The sequence below is a fragment of the Megascapheus bottae genome, chromosome 17 (assembly GCF_031878675.1).
Source record: "Megascapheus bottae isolate mThoBot1 chromosome 17, mThoBot2.hap1, whole genome shotgun sequence".
In the NCBI taxonomy this organism is placed as follows: Eukaryota; Metazoa; Chordata; class Mammalia; order Rodentia; family Geomyidae; genus Megascapheus; species Megascapheus bottae.
This window is the reverse complement of record NC_143525.1, coordinates 46,209,492-46,235,321: the sequence shown is the minus strand read 5'-3', so window position 1 is coordinate 46,235,321 and position 25,830 is coordinate 46,209,492. Positions and strand designations below refer to the sequence as shown.

At 50.0% G+C, this 25,830-nt stretch overlaps 1 protein-coding gene across 1 annotated transcript; it reads left to right on the top strand.

Moving 5' to 3' along the window:
- The first annotated feature begins 2,124 nt into the window (after positions 1-2,124).
- Lig3 (DNA ligase 3) lies at positions 2,125-25,708 on the top strand. The gene is made up of 20 exons (XM_090351251.1): positions 2,125-2,235; positions 3,726-4,279; positions 5,504-5,647; positions 8,925-9,122; positions 9,940-10,091; positions 11,550-11,716; positions 11,842-11,919; positions 12,471-12,639; positions 14,620-14,775; positions 16,551-16,682; positions 17,597-17,676; positions 18,596-18,683; positions 19,157-19,234; positions 19,440-19,563; positions 20,048-20,190; positions 20,679-20,753; positions 21,100-21,246; positions 22,293-22,500; positions 22,731-22,858; positions 23,826-25,708. The coding sequence occupies exons 2-20, from the start codon at positions 3,730-3,732 to the stop codon at positions 24,057-24,059; spliced, it is 3,051 nt and encodes a 1,016-aa protein (XP_090207377.1). The 5' UTR covers positions 2,125-2,235; positions 3,726-3,729; the 3' UTR covers positions 24,060-25,708.
- Positions 25,709-25,830: the final 122 nt, after the last annotated feature.

The following is a 25,830-nucleotide window of genomic DNA, read 5'->3' as shown; positions in this document are numbered from 1 at the left end:
CTGAGCTCAAGCCCAGGACTGGCAAAAAAAAAAAACAAAACTAGGCCCTATGTCACATCTGTAATAATTCTAGCTACTCAGGAGGCTTGTGATTCAAAGCCATCCTGGACATGAAAAGCTGTGAGATTCTTATCTCCAATTATCCACCAGAAAACAGGAAATGGCTCTGTGATTCAAAGTGGTAGAGCCCTATCTTTGAGCTGAATTGCTCAGGGACAGCACCCAGGTCTAGTAGTCAAGCTCTACAACCCATAAAAACAACAACAACAACAAAAAGATAATAAAACCAATATGCTTGGGCAACATGCTGGGGCAAGGGGAGCTGGAGCAGCTATGAGAGGAGGATTAAGAAAGAGGACATAAAATTGGGAAATTTTGCCAAGTACTGGAGGAGAGAAAAATAATATGGGCTGAAGCAAAGTCTATTGGAGCTAAATTATACAGGACTTAGGACCTAGTTTATGACCCAATGGAGTATAGACTCCCAGTCAAAAGCATCTATCCAAGCCAGGCACCAGTGGCTCATTCCCATAGCCTTGCTAATCAGGTGGCTAAGACCTGGAGGATCATGGGGGGGGGGTTGTTGCTGTTTTGGTTTGTGGGTCATAGGGCTTGAACTCAGCCTAGGAGCTGTCCCTGAGCTCTTCAACTCAAGGTTACAGCCCTACCTCTGGGTCAGGGTGCTGCCCCTGAGCTCTTCAGCTAAAGGCTACCACTCTACCCTTCAGCCAAGCTCCACTTCCCTCTTTCTATTAATTGGAGATAAGAGTCTCAGGTTCTCTTGTGCCCAGGCTGGCTTTAAACCTTGATCCTCAGTTCTCAGCCCCCTGTATAGCTAGGATTACAGGTGTGAGCCACTGGCCTGGCTGAGAATCGTGTTTTGAAGTTAGCCTGGGCATAAAAATCTTTAAGACTCTGTCTCCAAATAAGGAACAAAAAGCTAGGGTGCAGGCATGCCTCAAGTAGTAGAACACCAGCTGAATAAGAAAGCCAAGGGAAAACTTGAGATCCAGAGTTCTAGCGCGCACACACACACACACACACACACACACACACACACACACACACAGAAATCCTCTGTGGGGAAAAAAGAAAAGGAGATGTTTCTAGACTGAGAAAGCTTCTCCGTTCCTCAACTGGGTAAAGACAGTTTGATCCTGAGATCTTAGACTCCTTAGTAACTAGGATTAGATTTGAGCCATCAGGGTCTAGAGGAAACAGCACTTCAAACAAGTGCTCCAGGCAGTTCTGCAGTGGCAGAAACCAATGCTTGAATCAATAAGGAAACTTCAAACTGTTTAATCTGCTAAAATAATAATGGAACTAGCATCATGGGTTTACCATGAAGATTAAACACTCATGCATAAGTGCTCAATCGCGTTTCACGTGTAAAAAGCACAAATAGTCTCATTCACAATAAAAAAAAATTACTAGGTCCTTCTTTAGTGTCAGCTACCATGGAGTGGTCTGCAGTGTCTCAGACAGGGCAGTAGTGACTCACACCTGTCATTCTAACTACTCTACAGTCTGAACTCTGAGCATTGATGTTTAAAGCCAGCCCTCACTGGAAGTCCATAGATTCTAATCTCCAGTTAGCCACCACAAAAAAAAAAAAAAGATGATGTAGCTGTGGCTCAAGTGGTAGAGTACCAGCCTTGAAAAAATAAAAACTTAAGGTTTATACATAATGGGGGACTCCTTTATACTATATCTACCTACGACCTAGAACCTCTTTTGCAATTCAGTAAAAAGATACTTATTATGTGCCTGGAAAGCAGGAGACGCAAGGCTGGGCCCACAGAAAATGTGGGCAGAGAGGGGAATCCTGTCTCTGCCATCCGTAGGATTATCACAGTAGTTCCTCAACTATTGGCTCTGAAGAGCTAGATAATTTCTAACGAATGAGCACTCTAGGGCGGAGCCGAGGAAGTGCAGGACGCGAGCCCCAACCCCGCACCCCGCCATCCCTCAGCCAGTGGAACGGGACTGGGGGCGGGGCCTGGCGACGGGGCGGGGCGACGGGGCGGGGCGGGGCCACGGGGGGCGTGGCGACGGGGCGTGGCCACCCTCGCGTAACTAGCTTCTGCTGTTGCGCCTGCGCGCGCCGACCAGCTCAAGGACCCGTATTTAAAGAGACAGGCGTTCCAGCCGTCGTGGGCTTGCCGGCCGCCTGTGGGGGCGCCTGGACGAGCGGCCCGAGCCCGAGTGCCACCGCCGGAGAGGCCGGGAAGGCAGGTGAGGAGCGGCTGGGCGCGGTGCGGCGGGGCGCGGCGAGGGGAGAGCGCCGCGCGGAGGGGGAGCCGGGCGCCCCCGAGCCGCCAGGCTCCTCCCCCGCGCCCGCCCGGGGGCGCCCCCTTCGTGACGTGGCGGACCCACGCGGGGAGGCCCGCGGCTGCCCTTGGACCCCCCAGGTAGCGCGGGGGAGGGGCCGCCCCCCCTCCCTCGGGAGGCCTCGGGGGGGGGGGGACGTGGGGGGGAGCGGCCTGGGCCCGCCCCTCGCGGCGGGGGGGGAGGTCGTCGTGGCCGTCGAGGGGCGGGGGGGGAGCCTGGCCCGGTTCGGCCTCGCGCGTCCACGTGGCCGCCCCCCCTCCGCCCTCCGCATGCGCAGTCGGCTCTCCGGGCCGGGATTCCCCCCTCCCCCCCGCCAGGCCCCGGCCCCGCCTCGGGCTCGCCGGCCCCGCCCCCCCAGCCCTCCGCATGCGCAGTCGGCTCTCCGGGCTCTCCGGGCCGGGATTCCCCCCTCCCCCCCCCGCCAGGCCCCGGCCCCGCCTCGGGCTCGCCGGCCCCGCCCCCCAGCCCTCCGCATGCGCAGTCGGCTCTCCGGGCCTGGATCCCCGCCCTCCCCGCCCCCCTCCCCGGGGGATCGTGGTCTCCCCAAGCTGGAATCTCCCGAGCTCAGCCCCCCCCCACACAGCAGGGTGCGGGCAGACGATACCAGTACGTTTAAAATCAGAATGTCCTCGAAGGATGCTTTTGAAATGGGAGCACAAAAAGGTGTGATCACCGGTTCCACCTGGGCCGACTCGCCCGTTCCTCTGGCTCTTGCCGCTCGGTGACTTCGTGTTCTCTGGTTCAGGCTGCTGGATTCAACAGGTTAATGGCACCCAGGGAGCCTCTGCTTAAAGGCTAACGACCTCACCGCTCGTTGAGCCTTTGGTGTCACACAGCCACCTGGCCTGGCTATTCCTCAAAACTGTAAAAGGAAGGAATCGAAGAACAGAGAGGTTAAGTCACCTAACCAAGTTGCACAGCCAGTGAGTGGCTAAGCTAGGGTTTGTATTCAGAGAAGACTGGGTCTCTGTTGAGTTGCCTCTCAAAGCAGGGCTTCTGTTCACATCGCAGACCTCTAGAGTGGTTTAATTGCTTGCCGAGAATGACACATGCAATACACTTAACTTCACGTTGGAGTGCAATGAGCATAATGTAATTTTTCTTGGTGATTAAAAAGAAACTTCAGGATCTTGTACTACTTAAAGGTCCTAAACAACTTGGTTATCTGGGCTCTTTTTGTGTGATTTACTCACTAGGTATATTTGTGTACATTAGGTCACTGTACACTGTTTTTGGAAACTGGATTTTCCTGCATTGGACCTATTCTTTCATCTAGGAGATGGATATTTTATGCCCTGGGGAGTATTTGAGTAGTCATCATAGAATGAATGAAATTCTGGCCTGTGAGAAACCTGAGACTTAGCTTCTGTCTTTTGTCCCACCCTTTTGTGCAGCTATATGACTTTGGCTTTCAAAATCCTCTTCCCACAAAACCTCCGTGCACTTGGCAGGAGAGAGCTGTGTCTGTTCCGAGAGCCATATTACTGGCTTGGCGTAAAACAGTTCAGCCAGTGGTCAGAAACTGCTCTGCTTCGCGGGTATTCCCTTCTCCAGAGAAGAAAGCCTGTTCAGTCATTCCAAGGAGGCCATTTGAGACCACGTGCCACCCGCCTTGTTTTCTTGCCAGGCTCGCATGTGGGACTCTGTAGTGGCCCCTGTGAGATGGCCGAGCAACGGTTCTGTGTGGACTATGCCAAGCGTGGCACAGCTGGCTGCAAAAAATGCAAGGAAAAGATTGTCAAGGGCATGTGCCGAATTGGCAAAGTAGTACCCAATCCCTTCTCCGAGTCTGGCGGTGATATGAAAGAGTGGTACCATATTAAATGCATATTTGAGAAACTGGAACGGGCTCGGGCCACCACAAAAAAAATCGAGGACCTCACAGAGCTGGAAGGCTGGGAAGAGCTGGAGGACAGCGAAAAGGAGCAGATAACCCAACACATTGCAGGTGGGGCAAACACCAATTTCTTCTCACTGCTGCATTTCTTCTCACTGCTGCAGATAGAAAAGGGGCTGAAGTGTTTTCTTTAAACTGTTTAGCTTTTGTAAGTTTTCAATTCACAGAAGAGTGACAAGAACAAAAGTAGTTCAAAGAACACTCATTCTCTTTATCCAGCAATCTATGAATAGTTCGTATAATCTGGGTTCCTGTGCTTTCTCTCCACATGTACACACACTCACTGGGTTTTTCCCCCCTGAACTGAGAGTAATTTTCATCCGTCATGGTCCTTTACATTTACAGAGTTCAGTGTGTGTATCTTAAAATATACTCTTGTGTGGCCATATTAGAGCTGTTGACTTCAGTGAAGTTTCCTCTTGGAAGCTGTGCAGTGACTCCAGTCTATAATGCGAGGGAAGATGAAGAGTGGCCATGGTTGGAGGACAGCTCATGCCTAAGTGTTTAGATGGCTGGACACAGTAGTGCACGTCTTTCCCCAGTGACACAGAGAAGCGCACATAGTAGGACTGCAGCCCAGTCAGCCTGGGCATAAAAGGAGAGCCGACCTTGAAAATAACCAAGGCAAGGGGCGTTATGGCTCATGCCTGTATCCTCCCTTCTCAGGAGGCTGAGATCTGAGGATGGCAGTTTGAAGCCAGCCAGGGCAAGAAAGCCCATGAGACACTTACCTGCAATTAAGCACCCCAAAATCAGTGGTGGAGGTATGTGTTTCATTCTAGAGTTTCCCCGTCCACCTTGCTCTGTATTGCCTTTTGGCATTAGTCCTTGTTAACTCTGGAACCCATCCCCTGCAGAGGAGAGTTAAACTGTCACATGACTCATGAGCAGTTGGAGTTTTTCCTGCCTGTGATATGCCCTAATCTGTTACTTGCTCTTCAGTTATGTATTAGGACCTGGATCCCCAAGTTTTACCTATCAAATTATGATTACTAATTTCTCCAAATTGTTATTTCTAGAGATAGCTAGATAAGGCAGAGGCTGTTGATGAAAATTTAAGTTACTGGTAGAGGTGAGTGTAACTTGATTTTTGGTCCTCAGACAGCCTTCTTTCCTCACTGCCCATTATCCTTTCATCCCTTACTCTGAGGAGCAGCCGGCCTTGGGGCAGCATTGTGCTAGATTTACCAGGCTAGGGACTGAGAAAAAAACGTTTGTAAACTTCCTTAGTGACCATTTACTGAAAGGGTATTTTTCCTCGTGGGGATCCTGCAGATCTGTCTTCAAAGGCAACAGGCACACCAAAGAAGAAAGCCGTAGTCCAGGCTAAGTTGACATCCACTGGCCAAGTGGCCTCCCCAGGAAAAGGCGTTGCAGCCACCACTAACACCAACCCCCGGAAATTCTCTGGCTTCTCAGGTAAGATGGGGTGGAGCACCTAAGTAATTGTTACCTCCTGTGGGGCTCTGTATTTACTAACCTCAGTAAATAGGCAGACAGTGATGGCTGATTCTCAACCTTCCGCCAAGGAGACATCGCCTTGTGTGCTTTCATCCCCGCTGCAGCAGGAAAATGTTGGTTAGGTCAAGACTTTTTGTCCACTTGTAATTTGGCTGGATCAAGCAGATTTTTACAACCTGCCCTTCCCTTCGTTATGCTTTGTAATGAGTGTGTTTGAAGAAATTGTCTCCCTGAACTTGCCTGAGTGGAGGTGAAAGTGTGGGAGAGAAAGTCCTGTCTTGCATGGGCTGTGGCCCTTCTTCTCTTCAGTTCCTGCAGCACATGTGCTCGGGTGGTTGGAGTGGGATCCGGGCAGACATGCAGCAGGAAGGAAGAGGAATGTGAGGCAGGGAATACAGGCTGTGCACTTCAGAATTACCAGCCTCTGAATTCAAACCACAGCTCCTAAAGGTGGAGTTATGTCTCCTATTTGTATGTTGTCAGGCTAGACCAACAGTATAGTGTTAAGTTTTCTCTTGTTTACCGCACACATATCTATAATCATACACACACACACACACGCAAGTATGGTATATGCTCCTTTTATATAGTTATGTTTTGTAGACAGAATTTCAGGAAACTTCCTAGAGCGTGTCTATGGACAAGAATTGAGAAGACCGGAATCATTTGTTGGTCTTGGGTATTGAAAATCATTGGTCTTACGTTGGGCTCATTTTATGAATGAGGAAGCCAATGTTGAGGTTCCTGGTGGAGTTAGTATTGCACTAATGCCTATTTGACACCAGTGCCTATGTTCTTTTACTACCTTCTGCTGATTGTTTTACTGTGTGAGTCATCTTGTGATTGACTCAGTTGAAGAAAATAACGGCTGGGCAGATCTCAGCCTCCTGAGTAGCTAGGATTACAGGTGTGAGCCACTGCGCCTGGCTGGTGAAAGTCCATGAGATTCTTATCTCCAGTTAACCACCAGAAAACTGGAAGTGTCTCCGTAGCTCTGTGTAGTAGAGCACTTTAGCCTTGAACTAAAGAGTTCAGGGACAGAGCCCAGGCCCAGAGTTCAAGCCCCACGACTGACCAAAAAAGAAGAAGAAGTTAGTAGTTTGGATCTGAAGTTGAAGAGTAGCGGCTTGGTGCCAACACTGAAGCTTAACAGCTTGAAGCCCAGAGCAAGTCTTCACCTGTCTGAATCAAATCTGTGGCTTCGTCTGTGAGTCACGATGGCACCATCTGCCTTACCTTCCCATCTCTCATGAAGACTGAGAAGAATTTTTATAATTCTATTCTGTTCTGATCCATTAATGACTTTGTTAATAAGTTTTTGATATTAGAGATTAAATTCTGGGCCTCAAGCTGCCAGGAAAATAGAATGCCAGTTGAGACATACCCCAGTCATTTTAATTGTAGCTTGTTTTTTAGGTAGGGTCTCATGCTTTAGCTTGGGTTATTCTCCCCATAGTCCTTGTAACTCCACCTCCTGAGTAGCTGGGATTACAGGTATGAAACATCATACCTTTTGAGAGATTCATACATTTTTGGGAGAGTCTCAGATAACTTTTGTTAGGGTTGACCTCAAACAACAATCCTCTTGTCTGTTTTCCTGAGTGGCAGTATTATAGGTGTGTGCTTATAATTACCCAGCAGTTTTTATTTCTAAACCCTGAGGGTTTGTTTGTATGTTGTCTAACAGACCAAAGAAAGCTCCATCCCCCCACCCCCCCCAAAAAAAAACAGGTGATAATAAGCTAAGAATGCTTCTGGAAGATCATTAGGCAGGTCTTTGGGTTGGAATTGGGAGGAGTTGAAAGAATTAACATATTCTTGTTCTTGTAACCTGGCTGAGATTTGTCCTCTAAGATCTGATTTAGACTCCAGGCAGGAGATGATGATAAGTTTATAATTTATAAGGCCCAGACAAGCTTGTATCAGCAGCCAGGTTGCAAATGGCTTTGCTTTTGCTTTGTAAATGTCCACAGAGAGGTGAGGAAATCACTGAAGTTATGCATAATTAGTTTTAGGCATCTGGAAAAACCCTGCTAATGTTATCTACCTTTTTATTTTGACTACAGAAAAGGAAAGCTTGGAGTGGGGAGGGGCAGGAATGTTGAGATTGTACCAGAGACACCTGACTTTGTTTGTGGCATCCCAGTCCTGGCTATGCCACCAAAGAGGTGCCTGACCCTGAAGGTCATCTGTTCTTATTCGTGGGCTTTCTCATCAAGAAGAGGACAGAACTTGATAGCTCTGATATCTGTGGTAGTACTACCACCTCATTTGGTTTCTTCTTTTCTCAGCACAGCCTTTCTGGGGTGGCCTTTAACATTGCTCTGAGATCCTACTAAGCACTTTTGACATCAAATGTTCCTCTGTTCCTGTACACACATAAACAGGTGTACTTCAGTCCGGTCTTCAAGCCATGATATTTAGGGAAATCACTTGACCTCCATTTCCTTTTTTTTGTGGGGGGAGGGGGGAGGGCAGAGCTAAGGACTGAACTCAGGGCCTGGTACTTAGCAGGCAAGTGCTCTTCCATTGAGCTGGATCCACATCCTCCATTCGCTTTCTTTGTTTTTGTCTTTGTGGCCTCTTTTTCTTTCTTTCTTTCTTTTTTAATGTCTTATAAAGGTGATGTGTAGAGTGCTTATAGTTATATAAGGCAAGTAAAGTGCGATTTTTTTTTTTTGCTGTTTTTTATTTAGTTATTATTGCTGTTGTTGGTAGTGGGGCTTGAACTCAGTGAGCTTTGGGGGTAGCATTCTACCATTTTGATTTTTGGTTTTGGTTTTGTTTTCCTGCTAGTTATGGGGCTTGAACTCAGGGCCTAGGTGGTTTCCCTGAGATTCTATGTGCTTAAGGCTAGAGCTCTACCACTGAGGCACAGTGCTACTTTCAGCTTTTTCTGAGAAGTTTATTGGAGATATGAGTCACAGACTTTCCTGCCCAGGTTGGCTTCAAACTGCGATCCTCAGATCCCAGCCTCCTGAGTAGCTAGGATTACAGGCGTGAACCACCAGCTCCCAGCAAGAGTACATCACCCCTTCCCATTCAGTTTTTGCAATCTGTCTCCATTCATACATTTTATAGTTCATTTCGACAGGACTCCATTTCTTTACCTGTATTGTGAATGCAGTGATATCAGTCCCAAGATAGAGTACATGCTAAGCACAACAGAATGTCAATTATTAGTTTTATTCCTTCCCAGAAAGGCAAAATAATCTCCATTTCTGTTTCCCAACAGCTAAGCCCAACAACTCTGAGCAAGCCCCCTCGAGCCCTGCCCCTAAGACAAGCCTGTCCGCAAGCAAATGTGACCCCAAGCATAAAGATTGTCTGTTAAGGGAGTTTCGCAAGTTGTGTGCTATGGTGGCCGACAATCCTAGCTACAACACAAAGACCCAGATCATCCAGGACTTCTTGCGGAAAGGCTCAGCAGGAGGTGAGGCCGGGAGCATCCGGGATGGATTGGGCTGGCTTCCAGGGCATATAAGCATTTACGTGGCTCCATGATTGCTTTAGTGCTCTTCTGTTGTCTGAATTGTTACGTTTGCACAGTGGGCCCTTGTAGGATTTGTCACCAGACCCCACAAATAATGTAGCCAATTCCACTTAGTACTTTGCGGTCTTTCTTTTTCCCTTAGCAGCCCAGAAGAAACTTCTCCACTAACCAGTACCCGTGTATACCCATATTTATAGTTCTTGTGAATCATGTGCACACAAGCAATAGACTAGCCCATCCCAATTTCTTTTTTTCTGTTTTGGGGGGCATCTGTGGTGGGGCTTGAACTCTGGGCCTGGGTGCTGTCCCTGAGCTCTTCAGCTCAAGAGTAGCGCTCTACCAGTGGAGCCACAGCACCACTTCCAGTTTTCCAGTGGTTAATTAGAGATAAGGGTCTCACAGGCCGCCATGCCTGGGCTGGCTCTGAACCTCGATCTTCAGATCTCAGTCTACTGAGTAGCTAAGATTACAGGTGTAAGCGCTACCAGTGCCCAAATCTCCCAGTTTCTTTTATTCATCTAACAACTTGTTTCTGAGCATCTGGAGTATGCTTATTTGTCACTGGAGATATGGCTCTGCCCAGAAAAGTTTGTCCATGGCCTCAATGTAAAGCAGACACATCAGCAACCACTGAAGTACCGAGTTGGGCAAGGTACTGTGGGAACATAAGCCATGACAGGTTGCTTTCAGTCTGTGCTTCCTCAGTTTGTGTCTTTACTTGCTCATTTCTCAAGGCTTCCCTTTTTTCTGTCTCCAGATGGCTTCCACGGAGATGTGTACCTAACAGTGAAGCTGTTGCTGCCTGGTGTCATTAAAAGTGTTTACAACTTGAATGATAAGCAGATTGTGAAGCTTTTCAGCCGCATTTTTAACTGCAACCCAGATGATATGGCACGGGATCTAGAACAGGTCAGAGGGAGGGTAGGACAGGCCACATTCCGGGTGAGGTTCTGCTAAACCAGGTACCTGCAGCCATTTAAAAAAAAAAAATAGTTTGGCCTAGTGGTAGAGTGCTTGCCTAGCATGCACAAAGACCTGGATTCGATTCCATGGTACCACATACATAGAAAAAAAAGCCAGGGGGCCAGGAGTTTGGCCTAGTGGTAGAGTGCTTGCCTAGCATGCACGAAGACCTGGGTTCGATTCCTCGGTACCACATACATAGAAAAAAAAAAGCTGGAAGTGGTGCTGAGGCTCAAGTAGTAGAGCTCTAGCCTTGAGAAAGTCCAAGGACAGTGCTCAGGCCCTGAGCTCAAGCCCAGGACTGGCAAAAAAGAAAAAGAAAAAGAAAAAAAAAGCCAGAACTGGTGCTGTGGCTCAAGCGGTAGAATTCTAGCCTTGAGAAAGCCCAAGGACAGTGTTCAGGCGCTGAGTTCAAGGCCCAGGACTGGCAAAAAAATAAAATAAAATTTAAAGAAAATAGCTATTACATACTGTTTTAGAAAACTAAAACTTGGCTGGGAGTTTGGCCTAGAGGTAAGACCCTGAGCTCAAGCCCAGGACTGGCAAAAAAGAAAACTAAAACTTATTTTGAGCAAATTTCTGATGGGGCAGGAGCTGAATATGAGTCTAAGCCATTAATAAATGTTGGAAGACTGAACTCATCACTCAGGAGTCACCTTTTTAAAGGATCTCTCTGGGGCCAAGAGCCTGGCCTAGTGGTAGAGTGCTTGCCTAGCATGCACAAAGCCCTGGGTTCAGTTCCTCCATACCATGGCTCATGTGATAGAGTGCTAGCTTTGAGACAGCCCAGAGATAGTGCCCAGGCCTTGGGTTCAAGCCCTGAGACTGGCAAAAAAAAAAAAAAAACAGTATTTAAGACTCCCTTTTCTTTTTTGGAGGTTCTCATTACTTGTCTCTAGTTCAAATTCCTAAGCAGGAATTATATTGGCTCAACCCTGGATTAGTTCCTTGTCTCTTTTCAGCCAAGGCAAGTGGCTAGATCCTATGTAGCTAGTCAGGTTTCTTCTAAGAGCTGGGATGGGAAAGAGTCCTAAGAAGTGGGGCAGGGCCAGGCGCAGTGGCTCATGTCTGCAATCCTAGCTACTCAGGAGGCTGAGATCTGAGGATCAAGGTTCAAAGCCAGCCTGGGCACAAAATGACCTGAGACTCTTATCTCCAGTTAACTTCCAGAAAATGGAAGTGGGGCTTGGCTCAAGGAGTAGGGTGGTAGCTTTGAGCTGAAGAGCTCAGGGACAGCACCCAAGCTGAGTTCAAGCCCCATGACCCATCAAAAAAAAAAAAAAGTAAGGCAGGTACATTGACTTATGATTGCAATCGCTTGATTCACCTTCAGTCCTGAGGTCTTAGGGGATACACTTAACTTTCCTGGGGTTGCAGAAGTGGAATTTTGGTTTTTGGAGACAGGGTGACGTGTCAGAGACGATCAGAGTCTTCTTTGAGCAGAGCAAGTCTTTTCCCCCAGCCTCCAAGAGCCTTCTCACCATCCAGGAAGTGGACGAATTCCTCTCGCTGCTCTCCAGGCTCACCAAGGAGGATGAGCAGCAGCAGGCCCTGCAGGACATTGCCGCCAGGTGCGGGAGCAGCTCCAGCCAGCCACACCTGTGGGGGTTGAGCCTGAGGAGTGGAATCACTTGGGAAGGAAGGTTGAGGTGCAGAGTTCTTCAGAGATCAGGTTGTCTCTGTGTCGTCCCTTTAGGTGCACAGGCAATGACCTCAAGTGTATTATCAGGTTGATCAAACACGATCTGAAGATGAACTCTGGTGCAAAACATGTGTAAGTACCACTCCTTGACAGCCCAAGCCATCTACTTCCCTTCTTCAGATAGAACTTGGGGTCCTCAATCTACTGTGTTATTTTCTGTAGTCATTTTCTCACATAGCTATTGAAAGTTTGGAATTGGTTTCGAGTATAGAGTGGGTCTCTTGCCTCTTCTACCCCCTCCTCTGCTGAGCCTATGTCCACATAGGCACTAGCTTTCAAAAGGCTTGAATTTTCTGAGAATTTTTTCCTCCCATGAAAGTCGTTTTGTTTTGTTTTATCTTTTGTTGGCCATGGAACTTGAATTCGGGGCCTGGTGCTGTCTCTGAACTCTTTTGCTGGTGGTTAATTGGGGATAAGAGTCTCAAAGACTGTCCAGTTTTGAACCTGGATCTTCAAACCTCAGCCTCCTGAATAGCTAGTTACAGGTGTGAAGCACCAGTGCCAGCTTCATGAAAGTCTTCAGCTAGGAAACCAAACGGCTCCCCTGGTTTCTCCTCGCTGAAGGATAGACTGCTATCCATAGCCGTAATATCAAATGTTTCCTTGATTCTGTCCCCGGGCAGGTTAGATGCCCTCGATCCCAATGCCTATGAAGCCTTCAAAGCCTCACGCAATCTGCAGGATGTGGTGGAGCGGGTCCTGCTCAATGAGCAGGAGGTGCAGAAGGAGCCAGGCCAGAGACGGGCCCTGAGTGTCCAGGCTTCACTGATGACACCTGTGCAGCCCATGTTGGTGAGAAAGAAGCACTTGCCTCTCCTGACCCTGCTGCCCACTCCTCTCCACGGGGCCTGTTCCTTGGGGAGATCTGAGAGAGGGTGAATGGGATTACTGAGCACTGACCGGGCTGAGGGGAGAGGAAGGGCTGTGCAGCGATTGCTACTTGGGGAGGTGAAGGCACTGGAAAAGAATGACCTAGTACAATGACTTGAACCCTATACAGTCATGCATGAGTTACTCAGCTTCTCTTGGTCTTTAGTTTTCTTTCTTTCTTTTTTTTTTTTTTGCCAGTCCTGGGCTTGGGCTCAGGGCCTGAACACTGTCCCTGGATTTTTCTCAAGGTTAGGGCTCTACCACTTGAACCACAGCACCACTTCTGGCTTTTTGCTATGTATGTGGTACCAAGGAATTGAACCCAGGTCTTTGTGCATGCTAGGCAAGCACTCTACCACTAGGCCAAACTCCCGGCCCCTCTTTAGTTTTCTTATGGGGATGGTTTGTTATCATGTCTGAACACAGAGGTGTGTTTGGAAACCCCTGAGGTTGTAGGACCTTCTCACAGCAACTAAGATAGCTCATAGTTGCCAGAGCCAGGCCTCCTACAACAGGGTGACTGAGGAAGGGAGAGGAAGCTTAAAGAATGAAAGTTCACTTGGACAGAAATAACTTAGGTCTCACCATTTCATGAGAAAGGGGATTTCCTTTCAACTATTGGTTTTCCTGTGTGATACAACCCACTGCATGTGCTACCATGCGTGCCTGAGGCCCTCGGGGTTTTCTGTTGCTGGATGGTGCTTTTTAGGGTTTTTGTCTCTTTGTTAGAGAATACTTGTTCTTCCTCAGCTATGCATTCGGGACAGGATAGAACAGTGAGCGGTGAACTGTTGATTCCAGAGGCAGACCCTTAGTTACCTGAAGAAGTGGCCTGACTGTGGAAGAGTTCTTACTGGAGTCTGTTCCATAGACTGTCATTCGGAAAATGGCATAGGTAGAGCTTTGTGTTTTAACACATGGGCCTTGAAGCCTATCTGCAAATCTTGTTTGTGTTAGGCAGTAGTATTCCTCCTGTGTAACCTTAAGGAAGTGCTTGACTTCTTGGACCTTCAGTTTTGTCATCCACAAAATGAAAACGTCGATACCATATAAGATACCACATCAAGGATGAAATGAGAAAGCCAAGTTTGTTGTACTCCTTTAATCCCAGAATTTGAGACTGACAAAGGAGGATCATAAGTTGGGAACAACCTAGGCTCATAGGAAGGCCCTGTCTTAAAACGACAACAGCAGCAAAAGGGGTGAAGTGGGATTATGTACGTGACGTGACAGCAGCAGCTAATTGTCAGGCTGGCACCCTTGCATCTGAATGCCCTGTCTTGCTCATCTCTGACTTTGGTCACCCTGCCAGCCTGTCCCCTGCCCTCATCATCTTACCTCACCAGAGCTCTTGTGCTGATAGATTTAATAACAAGCCAGAGTCCTTCAAGAGCCTCAGTTTTTGAGAAAAATTGAAGTCCTATCTCAGTGAAATTGTATTTGCTGTATAGAAATAGCACTCATCTTCCTCAAACAGCAAGCTCCTGACAGTCCTGATGATAATGATACAGAGAATTCATGGCCCCACCCTTTCCATCCCCTGAGCATAAACTATGGGTAATAAGTCCCAGGACCCAGTCCCGTCCTATCCGGTTCAGCTCCGGGCATCAGTAGCCTTCATTAAAAGCCTTCAACCCTAGGCCGGGGGTGTGGCCTAGTGGCAGGAGGCTGAGATCTGAGGATCAAGATTCAAAAGCCAGCCCAGCCAGAAAAGTTTGTGAGACTCTTATCTACGCCAAACTACCAAAAGAGCTAGAAGTGGAGCTATGGCTTAAATAGTAGAACACCAGCCTTGAGCAAAAGAAGCTCAGGGATAATAGCCAGGCCTGAGTTCAAGCCCTAAGACTGGCACTCACTCCACCCACCCCCCCAAAAATTTATCCTTTCTTTTCCTACCCCAAGGCTGAGGCCTGCAAGTCCATCGAGTATGCAATGAAGAAATGTCCCAATGGAATGTTCTCTGAGATCAAGTACGATGGGGAGCGAGTCCAGGTCCATAAGAATGGGGACCATTTCAGCTACTTCAGCCGCAGCCTCAAGCCTGTCCTGCCTCACAAGGTATTGTCCTGTCCACCAGCTCTGTCTTTCCCCTCTGTCACTAACTCACCAGTTCCATAGCCCATCCAGGTCTGGTTCACCATAGGGAATTTCTTTATTGTCCAATGGATGAGTTCATTTCTAGAATCCTCTGGTAAAGGGCTGCTCAGCAGGAGCATCTGGGAAGTGAGCTCCCTGACACTTGTCTCACCTCTCGCTATGCTGTCAGGACAGTGAGCTCATTTCATAAGACGCTGTGCAGACCTCTGCTATTTCCTTGTGCGTTCACTGGTCAACACATACCAAGTGCTGTATGCACTGTTGTACCTAGTTGGGCACATCACTAAAAAAGAAACGGATAGAAATTCTGGCTGTCAGGAAAGTTTTAGTGTGCTATAAATGTAATACCCTTGGGACATCTGGGGGCCCAATTCCTGCTGTACCCAGCAGAGATGAGAACCTCAGCTCTCAGTCCTTAGCTCCCAGAGCCACGCCGTGGAGGTCTCCTCAGGGGAAAGCAGCTGGAACATCTGCTTCCAGTTGTCTGTGAGTAAATGGAATTTTTGCCCTTTCTGCTCCCTTCTGTCCTCATTCTGACTCAGTTTGTCAGAGTCCCAGGGTCAGAGGGTGCACTGTCAAGGAAGCAGCCAGGTTCCAGCCTGGGTCCCGGGTGTTAAGGAGAGCTTGCAGTGGCCTCCTAGAGCTTTAGTGCTGGTACACTTGTTCTTGGGGCACTGTGAAATTGCTCGGGAGCTGTTCTGGTGAGATTGGCATTAGCTACCTTGGGTGACCCGGGAAGCCTCCTTAGCAAAGCTTTCCAGCATTTGCCCCTTGCCTTTCCCGTTGTGTTGATTCTTAAAAAGTTGGGTGGAGGCCGGGAGTGTAGCCTAGTGATAGACTGCTTACTTAGGATGCACGAAGCCCTGGGTTCGATTCCTTGGTACCACATACACAGAAAAGTCCAGAAGTGGTACTGTGGCTCAAGTTCAAGCCAGTCTGGGCACTAAAGATCATGAGACTCTTATCTCCAGTTAACCTTTAGAATACCAGAAGTAGCAACGTGGCTCAAGGGGTAGGGTGGTAGCCTTGAGCTAACGAACTCAGGAACAGCGCCTAGACCCAGAGTTCAAGCCCCATGACCAACAGAAAAAAAGGTTGGACGGGTGTGGTGTGGAGAGCTGTGGGATGGACCAGCAGGCCTTTCCCATCCTACTCCAAGCATCCTGAGCAGTGAGACCTGCTGTTCCTCCCAGGGGAGGGATTGGGCCACAGCTGGGCCATGGGGACCCACTGGTGGCCTTGTTTGGCAGTGGGACCTCTCTTGAGCAGTTGAGGATTATAGCTTCGTCTTGGAAAAATCCAATTGCAAGCAGCCTCTTTCTCTGAAGATAGCTGAGGATTCCAAGGTCTCCTTGGAGAAGGCCTTGCTTACATTGCCTGCCTGCTCCCAAGGCTTCATTTCTTTACTGTTTCATTTCTTTCCAGCAGTCTCACTTCTCCCTCCCGTATTTGTCAGCCTTCCTCTCCATAGCCTTTCCTACATGCTCAGTCTGTTTCTCCCTGTTCTCCCTCACTGCGCTTCTCCACGGCCCATAGGGAACCTGGCATGAGCTGACCTGGGGTCTGGAAAGTGTTCTGAAGCAGATAACCTTAGTCACCCTTTTATCCAGGGCACAGACAAGACGCACACAAGACATTTGTTCTGCACACGGCTCAATTCTGTGCGCTCTGCGGGGTCTCTCTTGATCTCCGTGGCTACTGGTTCTTCTGTCACCAGACCTGCCTTTTGTTTCCAGGTGGCCCACTTCAAGGACTACATCCCCTTGGCCTTTCCTGGGGGCCACAGCATGATCCTGGACTCGGAGGTGCTCCTCATTGACAACCAAACAGGCAAACCACTCCCCTTTGGGACTCTGGGAGTGCACAAGGTACCAGCTCAGGACATGTGTGTCAGTCTAGAACGGAAATAATGTACAAGTTTATGAACTTTTAAAACCTTCCTGAAGCTGTGAGGAACACATGGCACTGTGTTGGGTTTCTGTCACCATTGCAAAGCAATGAAACGGGTCTACCTTGAATTATGGTTCTGTAGGTTCTAGAACAAGATTAGAGGGGTTCATTGCTTTGGACCTCTAACAAGGCAACCCATCATGACTTACTTATAGGGCATATGGTGAAATTTCAAATGTCAAAACCAAAAACTTAAATTCCACACATACGTTACATAAGACTGATTGATATAGAGAAGCTTACTCTCAGCTCCTTATTGTTCCATCTGCTGTGTCCCTGTCCTTAACAAAAAGAAAATGGAACCTCAGCAGTTAGGTAGAAGTTAACACGCTTAAAGTGGTAAAGTGTGGGGCCGGGAGTTTGGCCTAGTGGTTAAAGTGCTTGCCTAGCATGCACGAAGACCCAGGTTCAATTCCTCAGTACCACATACATAGCAAAAAGCTGGAAGTGGTGCTGAGGCTCAAGTGGTAGAGCTCTAGCCTTGAGAAAGTCCAAGGACAGTGCTCAGGCCCTGAGCTCAAGCCCAGGACTGGGGAAAAAAAAAAAAAAAAAAGTGGTGAAGTGTAAATTTGAAAGGCAGTGCATTCTTTGGTGGAAGCTGGGAGTCAAGCCAGCTGACCCCAGGTCAGCTCATGCAGAGCATGGCACTGAGCCATGACGGCCTCCTAGGAACCTCTCATGCCCAGAGTCTACCACGTAGCAGGCATTACCTGCTGAGTGCCCTTGTGGCCCAGATCACCTCCCATCCCGCCTCCTGTCATAGACTGGAATTCCCGCTTTCTCATGCACTCTGACTGGTCCCTGTCTACTCCCTGCCCCGTTTTCTTTACAGAAAGCTGCCTTCCAAGATGCCAATGTCTGCCTGTTTGTTTTTGACTGTATCTATTTTAATGATGTCAGCTTGATGGACAGGTGAGTTGCATAGCAGGGGGGCAGGGCAGGGCTGGGGATTGAACTCGTGTACCAAGCACACAGTCTGTCTTATCCTGCCCCTGCCTCCCTGCATCTTTAAGCCAAGGAACTTGTTTAAGTTTTCTAGATGGTGAGTGTAGCTGGTCACATTTGGGAAAGAGGAAGGGGAGGAGCAGACATTTGTGCCTTTGTGTCCATGGGCCTGGCCCAGGTTCTGCTGCTGCACGTCTCTCCCCATTCATCGAGAGGAAGAGCTTTCATCTTAGCGCCAGCAACGTCTGGTAAAGCACAACAGACTACTGAAGACAGCTGGCTTGTGAGCAAAGTAGGGTTTTTCTTTTTCTTTTTTCTTTAGTAACACTGTGGGAACTAAAGCAAATGCTTTTTTTGGTGAAGGTTTTGACTTCAGAGTAGGCAACTACAGAAAGCTGCTGCTTGTAGTGCCATCTTGGAAGAAAGCTGGCAGTCTTCAGTGAGTTACTTCCGAAGGTTTGACTCAAGCAGCCAGTATTGGCCATTTCCCCACCTAGACATGTCTCCCTCCCCCACCTCTACAGCTGTCACATCCTTGATGGTGGGAGTAGACAAAGGATAGATAGGGCTGAAGATGGGGTTCGCTCTTGGGACCCTCTCTGCCTGCTGCTGAAAACTAGCCAGCCTTGGGGTTTTGGTAGACTTAGAGCAAGACAAGAACCCACAGTGGGACTAACGGCCCGTTCTCGCTTGACGTAGTAAAGCATAGCTGTGAACTGACTACGCCACAGCTCAGGGCCGTCACCAGCGCGAGGAAGCAGTGCTGTCACAGGGGAGCTTAGTCCATGCAGACCTCCTGAAGCAGCACTTTGCTCATTGCTCCCCCACACCTGGAGAACTCCCGGTGGGGACGGGCGTCCTTTCCTCCCCTCTCCTCTCCACGCAGGCCTCTCTGTGAACGGCGGAACTTTCTTCACGACAACATGGTTGAAATTCCTAACCGGATCATGTTCTCAGAAATGAAGCGAGTCACGGTGAGTGAAGACCCCACCCCTCGGGCTAAGGTGGAGACTAGCAACTCTCCCGAGGGTTGAGCTGTGTGTGCCTTTCATTTATCAACAACACAAGTGTTGTTATCTGTCCTGTCTTAAAGCTACAGCAGCAGCTGTCTTTACCAAAGCTCCTGGTTTTTGGTTTTGTTTTCTAGTCGTGGGGCTTGAACTCTGGCCTGGGTGTTGTCTCTGAGCTCTTCAGCTCAAGGCTGCCACCCTACCTCTTGAGCCACAGTGCCCATGTTGGCGGTTAATTGGAGATAAGAGTCTCATGGACTTTAGTGCCCAGACTGGCTTTGAACTGAGATCCTCAGATCTCCTGAGTAGCTAGGATTACAGGCGTGCGCCACTGCACCCTGGCTAAAGCTCTTTTTTTTTAATGGGCACTTCTCTAGTGTGCTAGCCACCTTCTCTGTGTTCCTATCAGCCTCAAAATCTTTCCTGTTACCCCTCAGAAAGCCTCTGACTTGGTCGACATGATCAACCGGGTGATCCGAGAGGGGCTGGAAGGGCTAGTGCTGAAGGATGTGAAGGTAAGATGGTCTTTGTCCCGTGCCGTTCCTGTCCTGGCCAGAAGGTGGCAGTGACATCTGTGGTGGTTGGGGAGAGAGCCTTTCTAGGGCTGGACCAGGAATGTCCTGAATGAGGATGTCTTGGGGGTCTAGTGCACGGCAGTCAAGATGCAAGCCCCACCCCATGGAGTGTGTGCTCTAGTTTGGCCTCTCTTGCATTCCTCAGGGCACTTACGAGCCCGGAAAGCGGCACTGGCTGAAAGTGAAGAAAGACTATTTGAATGAGGGGGCCATGGCTGACACAGCTGACCTAGTGGTTCTTGGAGCCTTCTACGGGCAGGGGAGCAAAGGTTAGTGGCATCTGTCCCTGCAGTGGTACTCCAGAAGGCAGATGTGAAAACAGGCTGGCCTTCCTGCTGGCTTGATGCCAGCATAGAGTCGTGACTTCCTAGGCCCTAGGTCCAAGTTACATAAGGCAGAGCCATCTGGAAACAGGAATGGAGAAGGTAGGCCCGAATGCCTGGTGCCGTCCTGAAGCTGAACGAGGAAGTGTTCCCAAGCTTTCCCCTTGGTAGAATTTCCTGACTAGAGAGGAGGTGCTGGCCCTGAGGGACTAGTGGTTTCAAGTAAGCAGCTATGTTCCAGGCACTGTCAGAATCACACAGGAAGTGTAGCTCAGTGGCAGGGCGCTCGCCTGCCTGGCTTGTGCACAAACGTAGGCCCAGTCCTAGCACAGCAAGCCAAACCAAAGGACCACAGCTACTGAAGAGGTAGACGCCAGAGCTGAACCCAGACCCTTTCCTCTGGCTGCACGTGACTGCTGTCCCCTCCCAGGTGGCATGATGTCCATCTTCCTCATGGGCTGCTATGACCCTAGCAGCCAGAAGTGGTGCACTGTCACCAAGTGCTCGGGAGGCCATGACGACGCCACCCTTGCCCGCCTGCAGAAGGAGCTGGACATGGTGAAGATCAGCAAGGTGAGACGGTCCTGTCATCCGCAGCTTCACCGCCTAGGTGACTGCAGACACTTGTCGTCCTGGAAGGGAGAGGTCTGTTGGCTGTGGGAGCAGGACTGGACCTCTGAGTCTCAGTTCCCGCCTGTGGACAGTGGTCTGCACGCCCACAGAGTAGGCGATAGCAACTCTGAGCAGGGGGATCATACTAGGGGAAGGTCAGCCTTCTTAGTCGGGTAACATGTCACAATCCCACTGCCAAAAGAAGAGGTTTGGGGGCCGGGAGTTTGGCCTAGTGGTAGAGTGCTTGCCTAGCATGCAGGAAGACCCAGGTTCAATTCCTTGGTACCACATACATAGAAAAAGGCAGAAGTGGTGCTATGGTTCGAGTGGTAGAGCTCTAGCCTTGAGAAAGTCCAAGGATATTGCCTACGCCCTGAGTTTAGGACTCATGACTGGCAAAAAAAAAAAAAAAAAAGGTTTGACCACCTCCAAAAAAGTGTCTTCTCTAGGATCCTAGCAAAATACCCAGCTGGCTGAAGATCAACAAGATCTACTATCCTGACTTCATCGTTCCGGACCCAAAGGTATCACCCTACAGCCTGGGCTTCCGGGATTCGTTGGCAAGTTTTAGTATACCACAGAAAAGTTAGCCTGACTTCATGGAACGTCCACCCAGGGCGTGTGGGGAGGAGGGCTTGGGTAAGTCAGCCACGTGGCATGCTTCAGGCTGATGATCCGGCACTGAGGAATCCCTAGTAGATTGTACCCATTCTTGTGTCACAGAAGGCCTGCGCCTGCAGGGACTGGCCACCGAGCTACGATGAGAGCCTCCAGGCCAAAGCTGCTGTGCATTAACCTGCTTTTGATTCCAGCTGGTGGGCAGTGTTTTCTTCTTAGCCGGAGATGACCTGCCTGCCTTACTCCTGACAGAAAGCCGCCGTGTGGGAGATCACAGGGGCAGAATTCTCCAAATCCGAGGCTCACACCGCAGATGGAATCTCCATCCGATTCCCTCGCTGCACCCGGATCCGGGATGACAAGGACTGGAAGTCTGCCACTAACCTCCCCCAACTCAAGGTTGGAGCCAGCACTTAGGATGCATGTGTGTCTTCCACCACAGTGCCCTAGCCCTGCGCCCCTGGCTTCCTTCCCCTATCCCACTGTGACAGCAAGGAAGAGGGGACCAAATGGGTGTTGGGTCAGAGGCTGTGGCAAAAGGCGTTCTCCGACCAGCTTGTGTTTATCAGTCCCCAGGCAAGCCGTACTTACAGCACAGGATGCCTTCTTCTAAGGGATTGCCCTCATAAGAACCGAGGGCCAGTTAGGCATGCTGGCATATACCTACAACAACCATCAGAGGCCTGAGACAGGAGAATCTCAAGTTCAAGACCATCCTAGGTTATACAATGAGATATGTGCCATGGTCCAAACCTGTAATCCTAGCCATTGTGATCAAGGGGTCATAGTTTGAGAAAAAGCCCAAGCAGAATACAGATGTTGAAGCTTCAGCTGGGTCAGTGGTTGGACACAGTGCATGTGCCTGTTCTTATACCAAAGCAGAGGACAAATAGGATTGCTGGCCAGGCTGGCCTGGGCATGAATTGGGATACTACCTCAAAAATAACCAATACATAGAGAGATTGGCAGAGTGGCTTAAGTGGCAGAGCACCTATCCAGCAAGCTAGGCTTGAGCTCAAACCCCAGTTCCACAAAACGATAACCCTGGGGTCCAGAGATGACTGCCTTCTGATTACTCAAGTTAACAGAGTCTTTCGCCAAGGAAGTCAACTCCATTTTTCCCTGGTCTTTTTCTCACTTGTTTGGTGCCAGAGCTAGAACTCAGGGCCTGGACGCTACCCTTAGCTTCTGTGCTCAAGGCTAGCTAACACTCTACCACTTGAGCCATAGTTTCTACTTCCAGTGTTTTTCTGCCTGGCTGCCCTTGAAACCTAATCCCCAGATCTCAGCCTCCTGAGCAGCTAGGATTATAGGATCATGGGTATGAGCCCAGCGTCTTTCTTATGCTTTGTTCCCCAACTACATGTGTCTAAAGCAGAGCCTCCCACGTTGCGAGGGCAGCGTCTGGGAAGGGAATGATAGCGTATCCAACCTTCTCTTTTTAGGAACTGTACCAGCTCTCCAAAGAGAGGGCAGACTTCACCATTGTGGCTGGAGATGAGGGGAGCTCCACTACAGGAGGCAGCAGTGGTGAGAATGAGGTTACTTCAGGGTCTGCTGCATCCCGCAGGACTCCCAAAGGCTCCCCCAAAAAGCCCTCTGCCAGTGCCAGGAAGGCTGAAGAGACGCTGAATAATCCCCGCAACAAAAATGGTAAGCGGGCAGTATAGAGTGGGAGGTGGAGGCAAGAGCAGGACCTTGTCTCGCATTCCAGCTTTGAGATCATGTGATCATGCCTGGTGGCCACACCACGGCACTTCTGCAAGGTCATAGCCTTTCCTCTCAGGACGCTCACAGTAAGCACGGCCCTTCCTCTGCCCCTGACTTCCGGAACCCTCATCAGCAATCCTTACCCTCTAGTTATCCTACACTCTCTCCTGCAGGAAATAGGCCCACTACAAAGCCTCTGCCTGTGAACGTGGGAGCAAATCCATCCCTAAAGTCTTCTCCAGTGAAAGTCGGGGAGAAGAGGAAAGCTACTGATGAGGCCCCGTGCCAAACAAAGGTGAAGGTAAGAGCAGAAGCACCGGGCAGGCCAGGGCTCGGGGACACTGGCTAGAGTGCTTCCTTCCTACAACTACTCCCCTGATGCAGGCAAGCAGGCCAGCAGTGCCGCTCCTCCAGCCTGTGCCTTCTTGTTGCCTTGCAGAGGCGCCCAGCCAGCCAGCAGCGAGGAAGGAGATAGAGCCTGGCCTAACAGGAGAGGCTTGGGGGTCCACCCAGCTGCCAGCCCCGAGTCACAGTATACATAAAGCGGAGAAAGCCCAGTCTGGGTGTGGGGTACAGCAGTGTGAAACTCAGAGTGGGAGCCAGCAGTCCAGCAAGGAGAGGTAGCACATGCTAGTGTGGCGACTCAGGGGCCTTTTTTCTACGTCTTGTCATCCTTTGATTTAGCAAGTGAGCACCTACTGAAGCCAAGAACTAAGTTAAATACGAGCTCTCCGAGGGAGCTGCTAGCCTGTAAGGCAGATGGGAGTAAATGTCACTGCACGGGGATGGCACCCTCACACTCCACACCCCTGCTTAAGACTAGCAGAGCAGTGGGATGGCTCGGGGCTGTGATCCCAGCTCCCAGCAGACCAGTGGGAACTTTTCCCACTTCTCTTCCCCTCCTGAAGTCCTTGAACCCATCCCCAGCGATGAGCCGGACACCCAGTCCCTTAGTCCAGCTAGCCATGAGGAATGTATTTCTTGTCTTCAGGGATGGCAGAGTCAGGGTCACTGGGTCTCACTGGCTAGCTCTTAAAGACATGTCCTTTCCCAGGTCCAGGCCCAAATGTTGGGGTTCATCCTCTCCTTTTCTGCTAAACAGGAATGGAGGAGGGGATCAGTCCCTGAGCTACTGGAGAAAGGTGCCTTTTCTCCAGTAAAAGCCGCCACGTCCGAGCCCCTAAGCATCCTCCTTTCTGATCTTCTTTCCTGTGCTCCTGTGGGGAAGTCGCCGCACTGCCCCCACCTGGACCCCTCTGCGTTCACAGGTGCTGCTGGATGTCTTCACTGGGGTGCGGCTCTATCTGCCACCCTCCACACCAGACTTCAGCCGTCTCCGGCGCTACTTTGTGGCATTCGACGGGGACCTGGTGCAGGAGTTTGACATAGCCTCTGCCACACATGTGCTGGGTAGCGGGGACAAGAACTGCCAAGCCCAGGTGGTCTCCCCCGAGTGGATTTGGGCTTGTATCCGGAAACGGAGGCTGGTAGCTCCCTGCTAGGACCGTGCTCTTCCGAGTCTCAGGCCTCTCTGTCATCCCCTCGGCAGCACGAGGCTCAGGCTGGCGCAGGGAGGAGTTGAGGAGAGGTAGGCTTTCCTCAGTGCATCTCCCAAACCCGCCAGCGCCTCATGGTCTCTTCTGGACCAGGAATTCGTTGTCGGGGGCACCCCCAGTGCTGGTTTAAGGTCATCTTTCAGGTCTGGGAGGTGCTTTGGGCTCATGCATACCAGGCTGGTGCCGCTCGCTCTTAAGCTCACAGGACCTGTCTTTTCCCTGCCAGTTTCCCCAGGGAAACTGAGCAGAGTGCTCTGTTGCTTATCTGTTCCTTTCCACTTCCAGATGCATTTTTAAAACTGTATTTAAAAGATGGCCCTTACAAATGGTTCAATCTGACAGAACTTGTAATTAGCCTGGCCCTTTTGCCAGAATGAACCCTCATCTGAAATGAACAAAATGAACTTTGAAGACTTTGTTCTCCATGCTATCCAGAACAGGGGAGGGTTCCAGAAGGAAAGGAGGAACTGGCATGGGGTTGGAAATGGCGGCCTGTGTGGAGGGAATGCTGGAAACAAGACTGGCACTGCCTTGAGTACATCCATGCCTGACAATGGCGCCACGCCTGCTCTCCTATGCCAGTGATGGCGGAGACATCTGTGAGTAGCGTTTGTCTACACAGGCTGTCTTTTGTTCTTCACATGTTTTTGCAGGAGTGTCCTTAAGTCCACACCATTTAGCAAAAAGCCACCAATGGCTGTCAAGCCATTGGTGCTCCATATCTAGCACCCCTGAGGAGCTAGTTCAGATTTGAACTGAGTTTCAAGTAGTCACTCGTCAACAGTGACCACTGTATGTGTTGCCAGACCATTTCAAGTCAGGTCTGAAACGTAAGCTAACCTTAGGGGCACACTGCCTTCCGCCTGAGCGCCAGGCCCTACCCCTCACCCCTCCCGCAGTATGCAGGCAGAAGCACTGCTCCTCAATCAGTGTGGCCATGTGGGACCTCACATGCTAAAGCCTCAGCCATGCTGTACACTCACTAGGCTCGGAATGACTTCATGACGCAGGTTGTGCCGACTCTTGAGGATCCCAACAAATCTGTAGGCTTGTTTGCCAGTCCCTAGGGAGACTCCACCCCTTTATCACTGGAGTGGGCCACCCTCAGCTGATCTGCTTAAGGAAGCTGCTTGCCAGTCAGCTTGGAGAATGGGCCTAAGACATTCTTAGTCTATTGTCTGCAGCAGCAAAGGCTCCTTCACACAGCGGCCTATACAGATTGCTATTCCCCCCCACACACATCAAGCCCCCCAGGCCAGGCAGCTGGGCACCTGTCCTCCAGCTCGCTAGCCTAGACCCAGCCCCCCATCATTCCCACTTGTTCACATTCATTCTTCCAGTCAACAGGTCCCTCTAGCTGCAGGCCATCCCAGTTAGAAAGCTCTGCTCCTTGGCCTGCCTCTGCCTCACTCTGCATTCCAACTCATGTTGTCAACAGGTTTTCACATTTTATAGTCTGAACCATCTCTGTGTGTACATTTGGGGGGGGGGGCGCATTCATGTGTTTCTGCGCAAACCTCAGCAAAATCCCTCCCAGAAGGCCCAGAGCTCTCATGCTGCTGACTCACAGCAGACTAAGGGCAGTGCGGTAACTCTGCCTTTTCTGTCGCAGACAGCTTCCCATGTCCTCTTGTTCTCCCCGGGGCACCTGGAAGGGGATACAGGCCCGTGCATACAGCAGTCTCTGAGGCTAAGCCACAATGCAGCTGTATCCACC

What these genes read in the sequence shown, in the direction of transcription:
- Lig3 (XM_090351251.1), top strand. Translation starts at nt 3,730, where the DNA reads ATGACTTTGGCTTTCAAAATCCTCTTCCCACAAAACCTCCGTGCACTT. An exon ending in GATAACCCAACACATTGCAG is followed by an intron (nt 4,280 to 5,503) that starts GTGGGGCAAACA and finishes GGGATCCTGCAG; the next exon opens with ATCTGTCTTCAAAGGCAACA. An exon ending in GCGGAAAGGCTCAGCAGGAG is followed by an intron (nt 9,123 to 9,939) that starts GTGAGGCCGGGA and finishes TTCTGTCTCCAG; the next exon opens with ATGGCTTCCACGGAGATGTG.